The 14,486-nt window shown below is 37.7% G+C and overlaps 1 protein-coding gene across 1 annotated transcript in view; it reads right to left on the bottom strand.

The window, feature by feature from the left end:
- Positions 1 to 462: 462 nt before the first annotated feature.
- Positions 463 to 14,486, bottom strand: part of LOC121303575 (proteasome subunit beta type-7-like) — a 35,022-nt gene continuing 20,998 nt past the window's right edge. The window contains exons 6-8 of the mRNA XM_041234366.1: positions 12,806 to 12,864; positions 2,500 to 2,651; positions 463 to 708 (exon numbers count right to left, since the gene is read on the bottom strand). Coding sequence (XP_041090300.1) covers positions 597 to 708; positions 2,500 to 2,651; positions 12,806 to 12,864 — 323 coding nt within the window. The 3' untranslated portion in view covers positions 463 to 596. The remainder of the gene's footprint in view (positions 709 to 2,499; positions 2,652 to 12,805; positions 12,865 to 14,486) is intronic.

Raw genomic sequence — 14,486 nt, 5'->3', positions numbered from 1 at the left:
GAAACATTAGTACCTAAATACAAATGAATTAAGAGCAGACTGAGAACATCTGAAGTACAACATTGTAAAATTGTCTGAATGTGTAGAGGAATCTCTGTACCTTATCTGCAGAAACTGAATGTCAACCCAGAAATTCACAGTTACACTCCACTGACAGGGTGGATTTTTTAAAAACTAGACAATTATATTAAACCAGGTCTGCTATATGCTGTGTTAAGAAACTGATGATTTTTGTAACATCACATCTTTTGGAACTTGGGTAAAATTCAGACACATCACAATTTAACACAAGCCCTCTAATGAGAACCGCCTGTTCTCCTTTTTCACCTGCCTAATGTTCTAATGCAATCTTGAATGTCCCAACCAAATATATCAAATTATAGATGTCAACCTTTTTCATAAAATTAAAACAAAGCATTCCTTATAAAACATATAAAAACAAACCACACATTCACAAAGCCATCATCACAACTAGCTTTAATTGTAAAACAGGTGTAATATCAACACATGATTTATCATCACAGAGTTATTAGAAAACCACAAGAATCAGATTTACCACCATGCAAACTGAAGCCAAGATATAGAAGAGAGAGACTTCAAGAAGTGTCCATTGTCTGTACAACCTCCTCCACCAACTCAAGATCCAACGGGATGATGTTTTTTGACAGAACTCCAGTTGTTCCTCTCTTATACTTGTAACTGCCAGATCTATTAAATACAAAATAAGATCATTAATACCAGCACAGTTTGCTTTGTAAGTACACAACTTCAATTAGTCACTGTTAGACAAGGACCACATTAGTAAACACAAAAAGATGAGGTTTTTGCTCATTAAATGAATGTGTGAGAATGCACAATCTTAAAGTAAGTAGCGTGGTTCCAAAAAATAGTGTTACGTCCCCACATTTTGCTAGAACTGTTTAAATAATGTATTTTTTTTCACTGTTAATATCCCGACAACTTTACACTTAGAACTTTAAAGTCTGTTTCAAAGCACTTTTCAAAATGTCCACTCTAGTGCACAGATAGTGTTAGGCTTGTCGCCCACATTTTCAAGTAACACATCAATAACGATCTATGATGTAGTACGGAACAGAAAAGCCAGAGCACTTTCATATAAAAATAAATAAATAAAACAAATAATAAATAATGTGTGCTTCCTACAGTGATTTAGACAGATTTTAAACACCAGTGCACTACAGCAGACATTTATTAAATAGATCTGAAACAGACTTTAAAGTTAGAAGTGTAAAAAGTTATAAGGATGTTAGAGAAAAAAAAAAAAAAAAAAAAAAAAAAAAACCCAAATACACAGGTACGTTGTTTACACAGTTGTAGCAACACGTGGGGACGTGCAACACTACATTTTTCAGAACACTGCTACTTACTCTAAGACAGTGCCCATAAAAATCATACACTCAAGATACTGAAGATATGCAATCTGCTGTGGCTCGAGGTTTAAGAGCTTTAGAATATAAAGCATTTGTTTCTTGTAATTAATTGAACCAGAGCAACATTACAGAATGACATACACATCTACCCATTACAGCTTGTGATGTTCCAATGACTCAGACTAGTAAAGCCTGGTCTGTTGTCTATGGAGTAAATGATTTTCAGTTATTATTAGTCTTAGGCTAGTAGTGCACATTTTAACTACCCCTTGCAGAAAATGGTATTGGTTTCACCACTTGGGATTTCACTTGGCATTTTGAATCTTCCAGAACAGACAAAGTTTTAGTTAACTAATGGGAACATACTGTCTGATACTAGGCATCACTCCATTCACACCAAACAGTGAAAGGATCAGATTTCATGCAGCCGATTCCTTTGACCTTCTTTCAGAAAGAAGCAAAACCTAAAACTTTCACAGAAAAATCTAAATCACTAATTTGTGGATGTAGTACGCCTAATAAGAACAGTTAGAATTAGGATATAAGACGCTAGAAGGAAGAAAAGCGCATATTTATTATCCATTAGTGATGTTAGGCTGTCTGTAAGAACGACTCACATCAAAATGATCTACCACCCTGCACACAGGTTCATTCACTCCAGGTGGGCCTGTATTTCACTAATTTATAAAAAACACAACAGAAAACCTAATACATTCTTAGATATTTGTATGGTACATCTAGAAAAGTGATATAGGAATAAATATTTGAAAATGACACTAGGATTTATGAATGAAAACATGTTATATCTTAGTGCAGCCTACTGTTCAATCTGCCCCACCCAGTGCAGCGACAGTACTGGAAGACATCTCTGTATACAGTATTTAGTTTACTGTGGTTGCTTGTGCATATCTTTGTAATCAAACCTAGTTTTCTGGTTATTTTCAGATCACTTTTGCAGATCAGATTCACATCAAGTTTGATAAATTAGGGACTATCCATGAAATAAGAACTTTTGTTAGATTGTAAGCAACAAAAAGCATATGCCAATCGTGCACGTAATCTGGGGGAAATCCACAAAGCACCCAGGACACACGGAAACCAGACTCACCTCACGCCTTTCTTGTTGGCCTCGTCATGTGGGCGGATATAGTCAATGTTGTTTTTGGTTATGACACAGAGATCAATATTACTGCCGGAGCCCAGGTCATTGAAAATTCCAGCTGAAATGGCATCTCGGACCAACTGCTTGGCTTCACCTTCCTAAAAAATAAACACAAATTCTGAAGTCATACAGTATTGTAAGCTATTGCATGGAATTTGCATGAGGTAATGGCATGGCATATTTTGACATAAATGGAACATCCTGTAGCTGATCCGTCACCCATGCATTTCCCACCACTGTTCAATTAATTCAAAGTGTTGTTATAACTTCTATTGGTTTATTCTATTTCCAGGAAAATGTGATCAACATATTCATTCCACTAATACAGTATGTCCTATTTTAAAAAGGGACAAGGGACAAGGTTAAAATAATGCACATGTATACATGAATATAAACATGCTTTATGTAACAGGTATAAAAACACAACACAGAAACTAGGCAGCATTACAAATTAGATAAAATAAACCATTTTAGCATAACAAGAGAAAAGCTCATATGTAGCTAAGTGAAATTCAAAAATACTCCCCCCCCCCAAAAAAAAATAACATCACATATTGAAACTAAGTGGATATATGCATTTAATAATAATTTATTAAAACAAAAAAAAAATCTGTTAATATATTGGACAGGAGAAAATAAATAAATAAATCAGACAAATAGAGAAAACATAAAAAACAATCTTTTGTTCTGGTAATTCATATAAGAATTGTTACAATGCACACACTTTTTTAAAGCAACAGCTCCCTCTATGGGTCACTGGATCAAATGCAGCAAAAACACCAGCTCATAAAGGAGGTACCTGCTTCTAGTAACATACTGTACAACCCTACTGAATCACATACTAAAATATCCTAAACAATCCCAGGAATACAAAAATTGTCCCAATAGGCCATGGAGCATGGGCTGTTGTATCAACTGTAAACATTTCTGTGATAGCTGAGAATTCAATTGGGTATGAATTGTTTGCTCCAAATATAATCATTAAGTCTTACAGGACAGTCTATTCTGGATGCACTGCTTGAATTCTTTGCCTGATAATAGGCCTGTCCCCTACCTAATGTATGAAATTATATTATAACTTGCATTTTCCTTCTGCCTCCTAGGACTTAATTGTAAAAGAGACAGTGACCATAACCTGGCAAAACAGTTTTAAATACCTTTTACTGATTGATGCCTTTTAGCAGTTCTCAAACTGGGGGTCACAGAATGCCTGAAGGGGTTCTCAAACTGGGGGTCACGGGCATGTCTGAAGAGGTTCTCAAGCATGTCTGAAGGGGTTCTCAAATTGGGGGTCACAGGATGTCTGAAGGGGTTCTCAAATTGGCGGTCGCCGAGTGCCTGGAGGGGTTCTCAAATGATTTGGTAGATTTACTAATTTATTTACTACTACCTTTATCCACATGGACTTACAAAAACAGCCTCCCTATATTACTATTAATTGGTACGTTGTACTTTAATTCTCCTTCCTTCATATCTGTAGTCACGCCCAGGGCTTTAGAGAAGTTAATTTTTTTTTGGTACAAACTCCACATGTGTAATAGCCATTAGTAACAACACTGGAAGCTTACTTAACATCAAATAACACACATTTTTAGTATTAAAATAATGTTTTAATGGTGTTTCTATTATGGGATGGGAATTTTAAACGTTTAAACCCTAAAGAAGTGATTAATCGTTCAATAATATGCTAGACGTACAATCAGTCATGTGACATTTCACTGAACACATTTTTAAATATATTTATCATCACATCAATTGGCAAAGACGTGGTTTGCCAATTGCCTCCATGTAGTTTTTCCAATTGGTGCAACAGAAAGACTGACACTAGGGCAGATTTTTTTCTCTGTCGATCTGGCACTTCATTGGTGCACTCAGTGTTCATGCTGTAGTTGGTGTGACATGGTTCAGAGTTTTTTCTGACATGTAATACAATTGCATCTCTGAACAAAGGAACAAGGCAAAGCCATGTTTGGAACTATTTTGAGGAACCTGATGAGAAAACTGTGGTATGTAAATAATTATGCCAAAACAAAATTGCCATACCACAAAAACACAAGTTCCATGCCTCACCATTTGAAATGAAAACATTCAGATATTACTGTGGATGGAGCTACTGAATGCAGTAAAAAGCAAAACACCCATAATAAACAGAACGCTCCAGATGGCGACTGAATACATAAAACATGTTTTTTAAAAATGACTTTTTTTTCTCGCAATATTAATTCAGAGAACGCAGAAGTGTAAATGAATTATGTATCTATAGGCATTCAATTACCAGTACACTTTTACGTAAATCATTTGTTTAAAAAAATTAATGGATTTCCAGTTTATGGCAGCAATCCCTGAACAGTAGAGTTCATAACAATGTATTATGTGTATGTGATAGATTGTGTAACATATGCAAGCTATGTTTTTATCATTATTGGTTTTGTTTTGTCTTTGAACATAATACCAAAAATCATCTCTGCTCTTGATGCGCCATTATTTTTAAACCAAGCATCCTTCCCTGAAGAACAAACCAATTGATTTTTTCCATAATTTTTCAAGCAAGCAGTGTGAATTCCAAAGCTCTCCGTGCATCCTACATGATGGCTTTAATGATTGCAAAACATGTAAGCCCCACACCATTGCTGAATCACTATAGTGCCATGTGCTGCTGACATGGCAACCACTATGCGGAGACCTGATTCTGCCAGTAAATTAAAAGTTATACCCCTTTCAAACAATTCGGTTGCATGGCACATTCATGAAATAGCTGCCGACGTTCGTGAACAGCTTTACACAAGATAAACAGTGACTTTGCTATCCAACTCAATGAATCGACTGATGTGTCAGGGGCTGCACAGCTCTTAGCTTTTGTAAGATGCATTTACAATGAGGCTGTAAAAGTGGTGCACATGAAAAGGCCAACCAACTAATGCATGTTTGTTTTCCGTGCTTTGCAAAGAAATAGGCTCTTAACATCAGCAATTGCTGTTTCTTACTGAAGTACGATGGCTTTCCCGTGGGAAGGTTTTGACACGTTCGAGCAGAATTGGTTTATCTGGACAAACGACGACTTCCTTATCCTGGATTTCTCCAAGATTCACAGTGGTTCGCAGTGCTTGCTTAACTTGCTGATGTGTTTGATTGGGTAGGTTAGTCCCGTTTAGAGGGAGGCTGTAATGGGGTGCTGGTCCTGTTTACAGGGAGGCTGTGATGGGGTGCTGGAAGCTTATTACATAAGTCCATCTACCCTGTTGTACTTATTTTGGCAATGCAGAAGAAAAACCCCACCTTGCAACGCTGCTTGTGAGGCACAGGGTTTTACTGTGCTGCCCTGTCCTGTATTTGTACATGATTTACAGCCCATCGACCACCCCTGGGAAGAATTCACGCAAGATGCACAGTGTGTAAATAGAAATAATGGACATTCATGGTTTGTGCCAGCAATCTTTTTAATTTGAAGTCAGGAACCCTTGAAATAATGTCTATAGTTATTAAATTTGTTACATTTTAGTTAAAACAGGGCAATGTTATCCTATATGTAACTCAACACAGGGGTTTACATGTCAAACTCATCCACGTTTGTAGGAATCAACGCTTCTGAGCCTGTGCACCTGAATCCTTAAACCCCAACATGAATCCAGCTCCAAACTACTTTTCATGCAGTAGAGAGAGGATTTGGGAATTGATTCCTCAAATAGGTAGCATGAATCCAATAGGTAGCATGAATCCAATTAAATATTATAAAACAAGGCAACTGCTGCATATCTTAAAGCAGGAAATATACGATTTCCTAAAAGCTTTCCAAATGATCGTTTAGCCTAAATAAATACTCGTCTTCATACAGGTTTCTCTTATTGCACACAGCGTTTACAAAGCACAAAAACACTTCAGAGTTGAGGTAATCTGGGAGTAGCAGTCTCATGGGCCTCTGCTTTTTTCTTTAAACGAGTTCACACCAGGAGTGATGTACTGTAATACCAGTCAGCTGTGACAGGCAGCCCTTTATAGCGCTATCTGTTCATCTCCATCACTGCATCACACAACGTGTCCCCGGACTCCAATGTACAACTCCATTTACTGCAACATGACAAATGGGTAGCACTTGCACAAGGCACAAAAGAGGGGCAGATTGTCCAAGTAACGGTCACCACAGCTGCAACACAGCACTTTGGGGGAAACAAAACCCGTGCAAAGTTCATTAAACTGACCACTAATTTGTCTCTTTAAATAGCACCTTAGGAATATCACTGCATGGCAGAAAACAAATAACACGGCATGGTTTTCTAATCTGAACTGGTGCTTGATGCATTATTTATAACACAGACTGCCTGCATTTAATATTGGAGCTGCTCATAGCATCTTTAAAAGATGATTTATGTGTTGTTGTGCTATTAAACTTCATGTAGCTATAAAGTCAGTGGAGATTTAAGGTAGTAGTTTAATCTGCCACCATCACATCACAGTACAGAAGGAACGTATTAAATCTTTACTTAAACCTTTCATATACAGAGTTGCAACAGGATTTTGTTACAGTTTACAAACTGACCGATCACCACTATATCTACAGAGTTGGGGGTTTGTATTACTAATGGTACAGCACTAGCTATTTAAGTTTCAGATGCAACAAATACAGCTCTCCAAGAAACTGGAAGCATATACAGCACTTCTCTTAAATAAATATACAGGCACTAGTCATTAAATACATACACTAGTCAGTTTTTCAAGTGTTGCAACACTATATTCACTTCATAAACAGATGATACAAATGAAAGGAGCAATAAAAAGACTTAAATCCAATTCCTAACTTTTAGCATATGTTTTTTTTTTTGTTCTTAAGTTAACTTCTGTAGCTTTGCCTCAAGGGTTTATTTACTTGCAGTCTCATTTTATTTCAGGTTGCTAGACAGTGGTGGCAGACAGGAATATATACAGGGTCGATGAATGTGTGGATTTTTGTAGCATCAAGTCAAGAGCAAAGTGCATGTTCCATAATATGTCTGCCCCCCCCCCCCCCCCCCCATAGTGCATTGTTTATGGATAATGGTTCATATGCAGGGGTTCACATAACGTATAATTAGGTTCTCACGTGAGTACCAGCAGAAAGGGTTTGGTACGCACCAGAATTCTGTGTCATCATCCAAGTCGCTGTCTAGCTTCACCTCCTTCTCCGACAGTTCAAACAATTGGGATGGCTGTGTCAGAGACCACAATAGTTTCTGAATGTTTAAGTAGGTCGGGATTGCTGGTCATTATAATCCCAGTTGTAATCCTACCCTCTACTTCTCCAACATCCACCTTAAAGCAGGCAGCCCCCTTGGTGAACAGGAAGTGGCTTTGTCACTGTCCACTCTATTGACCTGGCATCGTCAGATCAGTTCCTCTTTCAGAGGGTGGTGGCTTCTTCCTTGAAGTGACCAGTGACCAAATAGTCCCCAAATTACTACTTCACCATACAAGCAGTCAGGATCACCACTCTCACCACACCCACAAAGGTAGTCATGATCACCACTCTCACCACACCCATAAAAGGTAGTCATAATCACCACTCTTTACCATACCCATACAAGCAGTCATGATCCCAACACTGAATTAACAAATCATCACGCTTCTCTACTTCTTTCACTATCCTACCACCATAATGCCGCTCTGGGGATTCAAAACATCACATTTAAATGTAACAGCTTTCAAACATCGACACAACACCTCCTCTCACCCATGCTCAGTTAGGGAATAAACGACTAAATAGAGATTCATGCTATCACTGTTTTGTTTCAAGGGCCCATTAAAAGAAAATTATTGATCTAATGAAGTGGAATGGTTCCACCTATGGCTCGCCATGTTTTTATAAAAACTTGAAGCAGACAATGATAGCGCTAGTAGGGAGGGACTAGTTAAATTAGAACCCTCACAGAGATCATTGACAGAGCCCGGAGTCTCCAGGAAAAATCCAGGTTAGGCAGGTATGGCTCACCTTGCAAGCGTGAGCACCCTCGCTGCCCATGAAAAATGCTTTCCTGTTAAATGTACTGATGGTAAGTCTTTGTGTCTTAAAGAACAATATGAAAGTCTGATTCTTTCTTTATTGGTTCACATGCGTACCAGTCATGCGAACCCCTGTGTATGTCTGACCGCTGTTTGTTTTCAAACACACACTCCACAAATGCTGGCGGGTGTGTTATATAAGACTTACAAAAGTACAAGATATACATAATTCCCATGCCCGACCAATGTTGAGGCATGTAAACTAATCCAAGGATTATTCAATTGGTTACTTGTGTATTCGTTCTAGTTCTAAAGAATATTGCTCCTACCTTCTCACAGCAATACCTGGCTGATGAGTTAGTTTCACAGTGAAATAGTATACACTTTAAAAGGTTATCTTTTCATAATTCAAGTCTAATGCTGCACAGAGAAATGTAGGTCCCTTTACTGCACAGTGAGCTATATTTCAACCAAGCAGACAGACCTGGGTTTGCCATATACGAGAACCACACAAGTACAACAAACCATCTTAATATTTCATACCAGTAGAAAACACGCCTGGATTTCTATTTAACATCTGCTGTCTTCAGGGTATTGAACCCCCGTGAGACGCTCTTGATCTGTAATTGGGTAGTATACTGAATTAATCAGCACTTTATCTTATTTTTAATTAAAATAATAATGATTTCATACCACTTCAAGTAAAATTTAATTTGTACTTTACAGTTTTTTAGATTAAGCTGTATATGTTTATGTAAAATAAGACACTGGGGTTAAGCCCTACTGCAATTAAACCAAACTCTTGTCAACAGGTATCAGCATGAAGTGTGTATTTTGCTTCTACATACTATTACAGAAATATGTAAATGACAGTCAAAATTCAATTTCAATAACCACATCCTCACAAACATGTTGCAAGGTATGCCAAAAGCCAAGCCAGAACATCTCTGAATCGACAACAAAAATTAAGAAAAATACAATTCAGATAAGAGCTTTGTATACGATTTAGAAAACTCTTTACTCTTACACCTGGCATGCACATTGTCTATCCTGCACGATTATGAAATGAAAAACTAAAAAGAAAAAGCTTGTAGATTTTGCACTTAAAGCTATTTATCATCTTTCTATATAAAAAAAAATACACTGGGCATTGGCAACACACAATTAAGAAACAAATACATTTTAAAAAAGCCCAAGGACTTTACTCTGCACAGACAACCCTTCATTTCCTCGACAGCTTTCTTCTACTATATGTTTGAGGAGGATTTGGTAGTTGCAGTATTGTCCTTTTTGGAAATAGACAATACACAGTCAACAATACATTCATTGCAAATAATGCTGAACACCCCTCACCATAGAAAGACAAACCCTGAAAGTTGAACAGAGAATTAAATCAAATTAAACACGCCTATAAATTGGTAATTCTTGCATTTACTCCAGCACTGGGCTTAAAGATCAGTGTTCACAGGAACACTTCAGCAAACACTGCTGTCTCACTTCAGCAAGCAAACCACCCAGCGAGTGGTCAGCTTCCCATGCAGTTATTAAACCTCTGAATGCCAGCCAGGGGATCAGTCTGCAGGCTTCCACACCTGAGCCCCATGGCATGGACACAGGCACTTTAGATCAACATCACAAATAAACAGCACATTCACATGCAGCCTGTCATTGCACCCAAGCTCCCCATCAGACAGATGTCATCTAAATGAGATTGATGAAGAAAAGAAAAATAACCCTGATGAAGATAATTCATTGCTGTAATTCTGGAACACACTGCCTTACATTTTAAGGACCAATACATGCACCTTTATACATTATGTAGAATATTTAATATGTTCAAGAAGAGATCATGAAAATGTTGTTCTATCCCTGTGCAAATGAACTGGCTATTTACATCCGATACACTGAACCAGTTTAACATATACGCACCGGAACTATTCTCTTGAATGAAACTTCTACTTTTATGTTTAAGGTAGATCTATAGCTGCCCACATGACAAATGAACATCATTCTGCAGCAGTTGTTTAGTACTTGGCATCACGGTTCTGAAGTGGCTTCAGACCTTCAGGGCTGAAACTGTTCATATCTTCAGCAATCCATAAGTGTTCCTCTGGAGGCCAGCACTTGCCTCATGATAAAATATGACTCCATAAATCAGGCTGCAGAAGTGGCACTTGTGCACTTCACCATCTATCTTTGCGGCTGGTCTCTGAAGGGTGTTGGGTACAGCGTATATCTCAGCGAAGCGACCAGGGACTGTGCTATCACGTAGCTGGCATTGACAAAGCATGTACTGCTTAAAGTCTAAAAGACGATGCTAAGGCAGTGGGTATAAAAAAAAAAAAAAAAAAAAAAAAAAAAAAAACCACACACGCCCGTGTCCCTGACGAACACGATGCGGAATCCGTCGTCGTCAGCAGCAACGCTGAGTTAGAAGTCATTGTCGTTACTGAGCCCGAGGGCCTCGAACTAGGCCTGCATAAACTGGCTAAGCCTGCGGCCTTCATTTCGTTAAGTTGAACATCTTCAAAGTCTAGAAATATAACTGTAGGGCACAGCAGCTGCCATGGCAGATTTGATCCTCTCAGCTTTCAGCAGCTTGCAACTTGAGATTCTTGCAAAATAATTTCTGATGTTGCCATTATTGCCTGTCACAGATTTATAAATATTGTGCACTATCTGCTGTGGCAAGACTCTCGTGGGACACTGCAGTATGCCAAAAGCATAACAGAATGCATAACGGTCTCGATTCTTCAAATGCATGCTAAAATTTGTACTTTGTTCACATATTGATGCGGTCTGCAATCAACTTCAATAGCACATAATATATAGCAAAGAAGGGAACCCCGATTATTTTTCAACAGTATTCAAATGATGCTTTCATTAGGCTGCATTAATTACATATCTTTAATGCTAAATTTGCAAGTCGATACCAGGGGCTACAGGACATTTTGCCTTTGAATTGCACCCCTGTGATCTCAGGGTCTTCTAGTGCACCACAACCCCTTGCCAGCAGTAGAAAGGCATTCTGACAATTAATACAAAAGGGAATAATGTTGAACTTGACAGATGCATTATTCATCAACACGCTATTTAAATAAATCACAGTTCTCGGTTTCAACTTTTTCCCCCCAATATAATGCATTATAAAATGACAGTGGTTTACCTCTAGTCCACATTTATACATTCTAGTTATTAGACCAGTGCATATTTGTCTTGTTAGCATTACATAATTAAGGGAATCTGCAACTGCTTGTTGTCAAAACTAAATATATAAACCTCTAAAAAAATGACAGCATTCTGCATATACAGTGCTAGTGTGATATGTTTGAAAGCAACATATTATTCTACTCTCTTGAGCAGTGTAGCATTTAGCTGAGCTCCCAGAGTAACACTGAAGATGATCTTAACGAGTAATGTACATCAGCATGTGGTTATGGAAAAACTTTCAAAGTGAAATTCACCACCTTTGGGATTCACACTAGCTTTGCTTTGTTAACCTCTCATTCAGCGCATAACGAGTTCCTTCAGAGAAGTCCTGTAAAATCAAAGTCCACCTGCAGTAGAGCCGTGAAACACATTTCCACTATCATTCTACCTCTAAGATGAAATGTGCTTAGTTGAAGATTAAAGCATATACTTTACAACAGGGGTTTTAAAAGCACAGAATGTACCATTTATATGCATTGAGGCTGAAAGGTAAAAACATTTGATGCCAAAGTCATCCAGTTTACCCAAGAGTTATGTACTATACAGTTAAAGGGTACATAAGGACCTTTTTATTTTATTGTGTTACATGTTCCCATGTGTTGCTACAGCTGTTTATGTAAGGTGTGTGTATTGTTTTAAATGATATTTTCTACATTTTGACCACTGTTTTAAACTTTTAAATTGCATTCCCTGCCTCAAGATGGCTTCCCATGTACCTGCATTGACCTCTCAGAACTACATTTCTCATAATCCTCCTGCTCACATTCGTAACCGAGATGGATTTACTAGGGAAATGTAGTTCTGAGAGGTCCATGCAGGTACATTGGAAGCCATCTTGAGGCAGGGAATGCAATTTAATTTTTTTTTTAAAAAGTGCTCAAAATGTAAAAAAAAAAAAAAAAAATACACCTTAAGTAAACAATTGTAGCAACATATGGGTACACGTAACAATAAAATAAAACAGTCCTTATGTACCCTTTAAGTTGCCAGACAACATATGCATAAAACAGATAAGGGTGATATAGTAAGAAGTAACTTAGCTGGTTTAAACAAATAAATGTTTTGCCCTTACCTCCATGTCTTGTTTGTATCTGTCTTCAAATACTGCCATTGCTGCCAAAGATCCAGATCCTATGAAAATATTACACTAATTAGCCAGCTGGAGGAGAAAACTTTCCAGAATTATCTTTTCTTTGAAGCTCCACCACTAGTTGCTGTACTTGCCTCTAATTGCAGTTTTGGCTCATGAAATAATTAGAAACATGTAACAATTATGCCAATGAATTCAGTGTCAACGTCCACCCCTATTACACTGTCTGTAGGAAAGGCTCATGGCTATTATAACGACAGTTTAGAAAAAAAAACTCTGGTAAATACAGTATAATTGCATAACGACAATATTGGCTTCAATTTTGAGAACACAACAGTGCAGAACTTCATTCTCCGAAGCGGCCTCACAGTAAACAAAATCAATACGCCCACTGTAACTGTACACCTGGGTAAACAAAACCACTCCAGTCAGTCAGTATGACAGCAATCCCTGAGATTAACTACAAAAGTTTTGTAGCTGAAAACATTGAAATGCAAAAGAAAATGTCAACATCTCGCCATACTGAGGTAAATGAAGCAGATTCAGTCAACCTAGAAATGAATACAATTGATGAAAACACCAAGCACTATGGTAGGGTTTCCGTGACTGGCTAACTGGGGAAAAAACAAAACAAAAACATTGATTTAAAAACAAAACGTCTCTATAGCAGCAGCTCCGTCTACTGGACAAAACCCATACAAACATGTTGAAATGATGAATGGCAACATCCAGTTTAATATCTACAAAGCCCCAGAAAAGAAATCAATTTTAAATCAAATGTTTTGTTGTTAAATTAACAGTTTTAGCTACTGTGGAACTACTTTTTCTCCAGTGGAAGGTTACACAAATAAAAACTATCTAAAAAGGCGCGTGAAACGTGCTGTTTATTTTACATGCGCCATTTAAAAGTAATTGTATTCACAGTAAAACAGGTTTAAAAGGAACTGCATATCAACAGGACACTCAGTACTGCATCTCCAGCCCTGCCCCCACCCCTTGTTTGCTGTATTTATCACATACCTCTTCATATTCGTGCATACTGATAAATCATCTCTTGATCATTCATTTTATCACTAAACTCCTCAATAATGCGAACCAAGTCATTATTTTATTTCTATAACATCTCAAAAAGCTTGGCAAATGCCTGTGATATTCTTTGCGCTGGATGCGAAAGCAGTTACCTTGTTTGTTTATGTCCGTGTCATATCTGTGGAGAAGAGATTGTGTGTATTACTCAGATCTCCCTCTATTTTTTTTGGCTTCTCTCAGCTTCTAATCGGTCTCACTCAGCCACTGAAAGGTTTTCTAGGCTTTTTCCGGAGAAAAAAAAAAACACTTGAGACCTGTGCTTGACGTATTTTTGATGATGTCGGACAGGGTCCGACAACAGACCGGAAAGGAAAAATTGTAATGTCGGACCTGGTTCGACACTGGACTGCAAAGGGTTAAAACATAAAAGGCATTAAAAAAAATATGTTCACAATATCCTATGAAAACATAACGCAATCCCAGGTTACAGATAAGGTGCTTCAAGACATTTCTCTCAATATTTCAGAGAAAAACAGACCAGTCCTATTACAGTAACAGAAAGAGACTATTCACAAAGCTTTCACTCATGAGTTTAAAGAATGTTTTTTCTCCTCTCAAAACCAGTGTTAAAATG

The sequence above is a fragment of the Polyodon spathula genome, chromosome 33 (genome assembly GCF_017654505.1).
Source record: "Polyodon spathula isolate WHYD16114869_AA chromosome 33, ASM1765450v1, whole genome shotgun sequence".
Lineage (NCBI taxonomy): Eukaryota > Metazoa > Chordata > Actinopteri > Acipenseriformes > Polyodontidae > Polyodon > Polyodon spathula.
Note: the sequence above shows the minus strand (reverse complement) of the source record. Positions and strands in the feature narration are given on the sequence as shown.